Source organism: Amphiprion ocellaris, chromosome 19 (genome assembly GCF_022539595.1).
Source record: "Amphiprion ocellaris isolate individual 3 ecotype Okinawa chromosome 19, ASM2253959v1, whole genome shotgun sequence".
In the NCBI taxonomy this organism is placed as follows: domain Eukaryota; kingdom Metazoa; phylum Chordata; class Actinopteri; family Pomacentridae; genus Amphiprion; species Amphiprion ocellaris.
Window position 1 is genome coordinate 15,516,175 of NC_072784.1, and position 9,541 is coordinate 15,525,715.

The 9,541-nt window shown below is 40.3% G+C and overlaps 1 protein-coding gene across 1 annotated transcript; it reads left to right on the forward strand.

The window, feature by feature from the left end:
* Positions 1-19: 19 nt before the first annotated feature.
* zgc:195001 (uncharacterized protein LOC567531 homolog) lies at positions 20-9,168 on the forward strand. The gene is made up of 5 exons (XM_023276583.3): positions 20-151; positions 6,128-6,154; positions 6,281-6,343; positions 6,641-6,780; positions 8,396-9,168. The coding sequence occupies exons 1-5, from the start codon at positions 97-99 to the stop codon at positions 8,798-8,800; spliced, it is 690 nt and encodes a 229-aa protein (XP_023132351.1). The 5' UTR covers positions 20-96; the 3' UTR covers positions 8,801-9,168.
* The last annotated feature ends 373 nt before the right edge of the window (positions 9,169-9,541 follow it).

The following is a 9,541-nucleotide window of genomic DNA, read 5'->3' on the forward strand; positions in this document are numbered from 1 at the left end:
GAACCTGTGCACCTTCCCCCCTCCCCACCCAGCCGGGAGTTAATAAGAGGGACCCTCTGGGACAAACGGACACTATCAGAAGACCTCGAGCGTTTGATGCCAAGCAGCGCCGCCAGCACCAAGACAATCATGCCTGTTCCCAAAAAAGCAGGTAAGAAACCGTCCTCACCTGAGGCTCTATGGGTGCCTGTGAGGGACATTACACCAGGATCCCATCAGTCACTTTGTTATTTATCATACTGACGTCAGTATTTGCTGCTCCATCAAATAAAACATGAGTAAATCAAATACGGATGTTAAAATGTGATTCCAATTTCAAGTCAGAGTGAATTTATTTAATATTTCTGTTAATTTAAAAAAAAAATGCATTTAAGTTCTGAATGTTGCGGGAACATGATTGTTTCCTGTGAAGCAAGATGAATTCTTTATTATGAACAATTTAGTTTTGTGTTTCTGTTCACAGTATTCATGTTTGTTAGCACAGAACATAATCTTGCAAAAGCAAACTATTGTTAAGATTTTTTTGATTTCCTCTGTTAAATGTTTTAAATTATTGTTATTTTCCTTATTTTCTTTCCTGCAAATTTTAGATTTTCAAATGTAAATGCATCAGTAATCATACAGTAACCATAGATCACAGAGATTTTCACTCTATTTAAAGTGTGTCACAGCTTGAGCAGGTAGAGCTACATTTATGGCCGCGGCAGCGGTTCATTACCATTTTATTAGGTGTTTCATACTTGTTTATAAGATGTTCTGCCACCTCACTCTGGCCGCCACCAGCTCCGAGTCAAATGTCTTTCCTCACCTTGGATTGGGCCAGTTTTTCTCCAGACCATTAATCACGTCAACAAAGTGCATGAAAGAGCTTCTCCCTGATCGGTTATGGTTCCCCCTCAGTGTCGCAGACTCGTCTGCAGTTTCAGAGCTCAAATTTCTGTCTGTCTTTCTTGTTTCTGTCTCTACGCGACCAGACACACCTGCCTCAGCATTCTTACGCTGCTTCATTCTCTCAGTCTCATTACTACATATGAGCATCTTTTGCTCTGCTTCTTTTGGATATCCACATATGCTCAGTGTTTCCATAATAGGTTACATAAGCCCCCTGCAAAACCCCAATTGTTACTAATCCTTCCTCTGGCTGCCACATTAATGAAGTGTGAAATGTTGCACAGTAATTCAAGTACTAAAATGTAAAAGCTTATCTCTCTGTGTTATTTATGGCTGTCAGGTTTTGCCATTATGTAACATTCGTCACCTCCAGCTTCTGCACTTTGACATCTTTATGGAATTAGTGGCATGAAAAGTTTACTTTGTCGCCATAAATAAAAGTACGTGAATGTGATTCGATGCTTTAAAAACAGGAAAGTTTATTATCGCAGCCTATAGGTCTCTTTTTTACTCATCCTTTACCCAGAATCCCTCTCCATCCATCTTCCATGCAGCTCACATCTCGGTTTTTAATATGCGCTCATCATCTACAGGGCTTCCAGCCAGGAAGTCTTGACACTTGACAGGAACCAGAGGGATGAGTTCGGATCTCCCTCCTCCTTCTCCTCATCTGAATATCTTCTGATCTTGCTGCCTCAGCGGGATGTTTTGAACCTGATCTGCACAGATAATGTAGCTCTGTCCCACTGCGACAGGAATCCGGGGAGGGAAAAACCGCACCTCATGACCGGCCAAAACAAACAGTTCTAGTAAGTTGATGGGAGGCCCGCCAATGACCTTTCAGGTGGACCATGCTGAGCTGTTCACTCCTTTAAATATGCGCTCGGGACGATGTCACTCATGTTCTGTGGCTTGTAACTGGTTCGGATCCAGAATCCATCCGAGAAAAAAAACGTTTTTAACTGGAATCCTCCTAAGAAGCAGACATCCATCCTTTATTCCCAGCTTGATTCATGAGGTGTCTCTTTTTACGGCCCCACTGACCTTAAATATTTTTATGCCTCACACCTCCATCTCACGCCCCTCTCTGTCTCCTGCATGTCTCTATTGCCGCGATGTCAGGTCATCAATCTTTGGAAGGATCTGTTTATCCCTGCTGGGGTCTCCTGTTGATCCCGCTGAGCGTGGACAGGCATCCACGGGGATTTAACCTCCGTGGAGCAGCTGGAGACCTGGAATACCTCCAGCCGACCACCTCACCACAGACGGCCTGATATCTCACTCTGAGGTTACCTGAGGTGTTCAGACAGACCCTACAGTTAATCGCTGCTTCTTACTGGTTCAAGTTACAGTGTTGCATTTCCCTCTAATCTCTCCTTAGTGACTCCTTCTTAATGCCTTGATGGACTGTTCCACAAGGCTTTTCTTCTCACCTGTTGTGTTCCTTTATGAGAGGAGGAAGAGAAGAAAGACCGATGAAGTGATCTGTCACCAGTCACTTTCTGCTCACCCAATTTCCAAAGATGACCTTCACTCAATCCGCCTCCGTCCTGCCAAACTTCTCCTCCTTGCTAAGTCTCATGTTCAGCATCACGCACTGACAATATACAAATGCTTCCTTCTTAACTCATGCTGCTGAAGTCAATAATGACAAGTGGACAATATCCAAGTTTAAATCTGGTGTGTAATTGGATCCTAAGCCTCAGTAGGGTCCAATTAATAAGCGTGCATGCTCCAAAAGCCCGTCCCCATCCATTCGACACACTTATGAAGAACTGCAGGCCGACACGATTCAGGGAAAGCAAAGCCCTCCGTCGCATCTGATGTTTGCAGATGTTTCCAATGCTCTCATTTGTCCTGCTGGTTGTCAGACTGCTGGCATCCTCCCTAGTGGAAGGTCATGGAGGGGGTGGAGAGTTCGTGTTTCCTTCGATTCAGACATGAGCAGGGATCTCCTCTTCAGGCGAACAGGAGTAAAAACACTGACAGTCACCTCAGAGATAAAAGAGAGGATTTACAGTCATGTTAATAATCAAGTTTAGCAACACGTTGATCACGCTGTATGATGCAAAAACACCTGAAACATCTGGTTGCTCTGGTTCCATTTGTTCATTCAACAGCCCACACAGATCACATGTGACTGTAAATATCCACATAACAAACACTAAAAAAGAGAAAAGAAAGAACTAAATCAAAATAATGAACAAAACATACCTGAAATTGAAACACGACATGTTGAAATACTGAAATAGACTGAAATTGCTGAATACTGAAACACTAAAAATCTAAACAATTTACTAAAATTTCTATAGTTACTAATTTCTGGCACTTGGTTTTTTTCCACTTTATAATAATATTTAAGTTGCAGTCCACAAATTGTATATTGACAGTTGTATTAACTGGTGAACTCACAAATTGAAATTTTACACACTTTTGTGTCATTTTTAGTGTTATTTTACAGATCTTGCCTGAAAAAAATAATAATTTAACCATTAAACAAACTGTAAATAATGTCCACATCTAAAATCTGTATTTTATTAATATTTGTATGCAGTTTAGCATCTCACCAGAAGTGTAAAACAGTAGTAATGTGCATTATACATAGTATCTGCTAAAGTAAGAACCATAAACCTTTGGATTTTGGGTTTAGATATTTCATTTAGGTCAATAGACACACAGTGGATGTAATATTCTGTATTAAGTGGGATTTTTGACATTAAAGGCAGAATATTCATATGTTCACATCCCAGCCAGGTGCAGCAGTTCAAGGCCTTAAGGGGAAAACTGAGGCTGTTCTGTCTAATTCTGTCGATACCAAAGAAACCACAAATCAAGAAAATGCAGTGATGTAATTGTCAGATAGATGAGCAGGAATGATGAGGGATTAGCTGTCTGTGATATGTGAGAAACAGTAACCTGAGCGTGTGTGACCTGCACACCAACATGTCCAGTATGGGATCACAGCTTTCTCCGAATGTCAGACGACACAGTGACTCACTAACTGACAGATTACACACCAGCCCACAGCGCGGCAAACACGCTGGCGGCAGTGTGAAGTAACAGCACGGTACAGAAAGTGTATTATTAGAACGAGACTCCTGCTGTCTGTCAGGGGCTGTCATGTGTGTTCTCAGTAAACCTTGAGGCTCGGGCCTCTGGACTACCTCTGTAGAAACCTGAAGCTGGGAAGGAACGAGAAAACTTCATGAATCAGTGCTGAGCCGACACCGCTCGTCTGTGATCTACAGTATGATGATAGCAGCAGGGATTTAGAGCAGATGAATGTTCCTGACAGCAGCACTGATGAAAAGGGAGCTACAGAGGAAGATGAAAAGGTTTCAAGTTACCGCTGATGCCACCCTGAGTGTTGAGCATCACACCTCTTTGTTAGATAAACCCGAATCTGAGAGGAGAGGATGGAATTCTCATCACCTAATCACAGATCCTTCTGCTCAACTTGATTAAAGCTTTTTTTTTTTTTTTTTTTTTTTTTACCATAAACTATGAATATATAAAAGGGGATCTGTGGATTTTTAGATTGATATATCAAGTACTTTCTGAGATATTTTTATAACACAATTGCCCATCAACCCATTTTGAGCACATTTTTCTCACAAATTTTAGGCTATATTTGGACAACAACGTCTCAGAAACTATTAAACATAAAAGTCTGAAAGTGTTTCTGTTATTTCTCACCACGTCAGTGATTCAGAATCTGCAACACTGGACAAGCAGATCAAATATTCTCTTGATTACAGCTGAGTTGAAATATGAAAAAAAAAACATTGAAGACACTCATAGTCCGGGTAGTCACAAAACTGCTGTGGATAAATTCGTTGACTGGTGTAACACCAACAAACTGCAGATTAACACAGAAAAAACTGTAGAGATGCTGTTAGTGACCATAGTCCGGTGTCCATACATGGTAGCGACGTTAAACAGGTCGCCTCTTTAGGTGTGAGCATTGATAGTGACTTCAGCTAGCACACACAGGTGACAAGTGTTTGTGCTAGAATACATCAGCGCCTCCTTTTTCCGAGACGACTCGGGCTTTTTGGTGTCTGTAGAGAAAGTATGTCGATTTTTTTTTACTGTGCAACCATCGAGTCCACCTGCTGGTTTTGAGACTCTCACAGTCAAGTCTAAAACTCAGATTTATAACCTGTTGAAGATGGTGAGCAAGATCATGGTACCCCTGTTCCACTCATGCTACATGACTTATTTATTCAGGCCACCATCAGGCAGGCAAACAATTTTCTTTCTGATCCATCACATGTTCTTTTCGCAGAGTACGAGCTGTTGAATTCAGGCAGGTGGTACAGAGTCCCACTGTGCAGGCTCAACAGTTTTAAAAACTCTTTTATCCCTCTCTCAACCGAGCTCATTAATGAGCAGTTAGTTGCAGCTACCAAAGGGAGGTAATTGGGTGTTGTGTGCGTGGGGATGTGTGACATGTATGAATGGAGGTATGTGTGCATTTTAGTTTTGTTCTTTATATCATTTAACTTATTTATTATATGTCATGTATTTTTATGTGTTTTTTAGTAGCATGTGTTCTGTTTTATGTGTTGCTGTGCAGCTTGATTTTACCTGTCTAAGCTTGACTTGACCATAAAAACTCCCATCATTTAAGGACATGAAAAAAATGACTGATTTTACATTGGAAATATACTGAACATGCAGGTTGCTTTTATGTTTTTTTTAGTGCAATTACATGGTTCAGTGCAAATTGAATGTGGGAATGTATCTGTATGTTATTATTGTTAGTTATAATGTTTATTTTATTTCACACAGTCTTTACATGGTATTTATAGGCTCTTTTTACTGCTGTTTTGCAGATGTGGACTGGACTTTCATTGTATATGTACAATGGCAATAAAGATAAACTGATTGATTGATAATGAAAATAATGATGCAGAAATCAACAGGTGATATTTTCTGAACCATATGTAGCTTCGTGTCACAATAATACCAAACAAAACATATCAAATGCTTTAAAATATGAAATGCTTGATCAAAGAAATGAAAGAAAATTTTATTTTCATTGAGCAGGTTTGACAAGTTGTACCACAAAAACAAGATTATTGCTTGCTAGTCGGATCCAAGTAGAACAGAGATCTTAAAAGTGACTCTAAACAGAGAAGCTCAAGCAAATTAGGTCTAAGATGATCTGAGATTAATGACAGTGTCTGAGGCACATGGTAGCAAAGTGACTCCGGATCTTTTTGTTTTGCAGGAAGAAAAAGCAGTTCTGCCCAAGAAGGTAAACACCAACAGAAAGCACTGAAGTCTTTACCAAAGGATAATTTGATCTATGCATTCAATAAAATAGATTGTTTTATGTGAATTATTGATAAACTTTAATGCATTTTGTTGTATCTCTTTTCAGAAAAACTGCCTCCATATGAGCCAAACATCCCCGAACCGACCACCAGGGCCGACTTCATGAAACGTAAGGCTGTGTTTTAAACATCGGCCACCAAGACGTTATCAATTCTAGCATATAATGGAAAATGACTGCATTTGAGGTCACAATAAACTAAAATACAGTTTAGAAAATACATGTTTATGTTGTTTTTTTCCTTTAATCTGTCACCTTTCTGCATCCTAACATCCATTAACTCATTGAAAGTCCACAAACTCAGTGGCTATCAGAGTCAAAATAAGACATTCAGTCTTATCTTTTAATGTTTCTGTCCATGTGACCTTCAGTCTCCTGTTCTCTGCTCGTGTTTTTCTGTCTCCTCAGACTGGCTCCCCATCTCTCTGGATGATAAAACTGCACAGAAGCTGCTGTGGATTTCGGAGGGCGGAATGAAGGTGGCTCGTACATCAGATGCAGTTTGTCCATATCCCAACAGACCTGAGAGATACGATCACTCACCACAGGTTGGTTTGCAGTTAAAGCTGTTACCAGGACTACTGTCAGTGGTGGAGGAAGTGTTCAGGTGGTTTAATCAGTAAAAGTAGCAACACAGCAGTGGAAAAGTACTCTATTACCAGTATAATCTTACTTTTAAAAAAGTACATAGCAGCAAAATGTGGTTCAAGTATTAAAGATTGATTGATTGATTTGGTCCCTCTGATTGATATTATACTATATATGATATCAGTCGATTTTTAATAGTGAAGAATCATTGTGTCAGCATTTGTATATTCAGGTACCAGACCTCCAAACAGGACAAATGGCAGAGGAAAGAAGACCAAACAGAGTTACACATACATAGTTTTTCTATAATCTTTGATGTTTTTTGCTGAGATATTGGATCATTTCAACATTTATTAAAGTGAAACCATGTGAGAAGTTTAGAGAGAAAAATCACTATTTTTATCATCTGAAATGTGACTTTTAAAAAGTCAAAAAGGTTGGAAACACTATCTATTCTTTAAAACTTTCATCTTACAAGTGACTAAAGCTGTGAGATTAATGAAGTGGAGCGAAAAGTAGAATATCTTCCCCTGAAATATAGTGAAGTGGAGGTATAAAGTAGCATAAAATGGAAATACTCAAGATTAAGTACCTCAAACTTGTACTCAAATAAATATAAATATCATAAAATAAGTATTCAATATATGTGTGTAATGGTGAATATGAATTATTTCTATTGTTCTAACTGTAACTTTTCACTTTTTGCAAAAGAAACCTGTTGGTCAAAAAAAATTCACTATAACTCAAAATGTGGCTTCACTATAAATAACTCTGGCCTTACCTCTACTTCTACCAGTAGGATAAATGCTACTGTGGTTGTTTCTTGTAGTTTTTCAGAATTTTGGTCAGTAGTAGAAATGATAGTGTAAGGCAGTAACTGTTTGGCATGTATTAGTATAATACTCTCTCAGGACACACTCTGAGTAGGAAAGCAACAAAAAATTATCTTCATTATTAACTAATCTGCTTATTATTGCAGCAAATAATCCGTTTTTCTATACAATAACAGAAAATCCTTGTTATTGTCTCTCAAACCTTAAGATTAATGTCTCGTTTTGTCATTTTAGTGTTCTATGTGACGGGGAAATTCACTGTTTTGAAGCGAGAACGGAAGACTCTTTGGCACTTTTACTTAGAAATATTATCAAATCAGATTAGTAGTCAAACAGTCAATAAATTGACTTATCACTGTGGGCTGCACAGTGGCTCAGTGGTAGCACTGTTGCCTTGCAGATAGAAGATCCTTGATTCGCATCCTGACCTGGGATCTTTGCATGTTCTCCCAGTGCCTGGGTTTTCTCCGGGTACTCCGACTTCCTCCCACAGTCCAAAATCATGCTGAGGTTAATTGATTCTTTGAAATTACCCGTAGGTGTGAATGTCAGTGTGTTTGTTTGTCCCCTTGTGCGGCCCTGCGATAGACGGGTGACCTGTCCAGGGTTTCCCCTGCCTTCACCCTAAGTCAGCTGGGATAGGCCCCCTGCGACCCTAATGAGGATTTAGCTGTGTTTAGATCATTGGATGGATGGACTTACCACTGTTATGTAACTCTGGACTGCTTCCCCCTGTCTCTAGGTGCTGTGTAAGGAGAGTCTGCTGGGCTACCGGGGCTACTGGGAAGTGGACTACGACGGCTGGGTGGTGATTGGGGCGGTCTGTGAGAGCGCCCCCAGGAAGAGCCAGGACGGGGCATGTGGTCTCGGGGAGAACAGCGGCTCGTGGGGCACCGGCTGGTCTGGATCCTGCTACCAGGTCTGGCACAACAGCGAGAATGTGGACGTCGAGCTGCCGGCCTCCTCCACCGTGGGTGTCTACGTGGACCAGCCGGCCGGCATCATCAAGTTCCTGCTGGTGGAGGGGGAGGCCAAGAAGGAGGTGAGGCTGATCCACAAGTTCAAGGCCAACGTCCAGGAGAAGCTCTTCCCTGCCTTCTGGGTGGGAATGAATTCATTCTGCCTCATTCGGAAAAAGGATCAGTGACAGTAAAGCGATGAAGGGGAGGGTTGAGTAGTGTAAATTTCAAAAGGTGTCAGAGGGAGGTTGAAGCTTTGGGAAGTTTGGGGATCAAGTGTTGGAGCACGTTGGGACATCTTTGTTGATGGTTTCTGCTTTCTCTGATGCATGAGGAAAGATTATTGATTTCAAATTATATCCACAGATGCCTAACTTGTTTGTTTTACTGAATATGGTGTATCTATTTATTGAATTAATCTGGAAATGCAGGTGAAGTTTAGTATGTTTTTATTACGCGTGGGGGATTTTGCATGAGTTAGAGCTTGTTTCACTGTTGGAGTCTTTTATAATGTGTTGAATGTAGTCAATAAATTCTACTATTGTCTAATAACAGACATCATCTATTATCTGTGTGATGCTGCATGTCAGAGTTAAATCCCAAAGTCTGAACTGAAAACAAATTGATAGGCTTTCATCAGTGACATCTTTGGAGTAGTATGAAGACTTTTTCCACACCTCAGCATCAATATTTGTTCAAAAAGCTTTCTCGTTTATTTTTTTCTACAATTTCACACCAAACAGAACTGTACATTAGTTAAACTTCACTGCGATAAAGACAGATTTTAACATGTCAGATTAAAGCGACTCACTGAGCTGAAGTTTGGTTTGTTGCTTCCAGCTGTTTAGGACTATTTCCTCTTAGGTTGTTAAACTGCAGCATCAGACAGCAGAAGGATCCATATGAGCATCTCCAAAGAGCAGCAGCAA

Bases quoted from the DNA above. Each gene is read 5' to 3' on its own strand.
- zgc:195001 (XM_023276583.3), top strand. From the start codon at position 97: ATGCCAAGCAGCGCCGCCAGCACCAAGACAATCATGCCTGTTCCCAAA. The intron at 152-6,127 runs GTAAGAAACCGT...TTTGTTTTGCAG, and splicing joins GCCTGTTCCCAAAAAAGCAG to GAAGAAAAAGCAGTTCTGCC. The intron at 6,155-6,280 runs GTAAACACCAAC...ATCTCTTTTCAG, and splicing joins AAGCAGTTCTGCCCAAGAAG to AAAAACTGCCTCCATATGAG.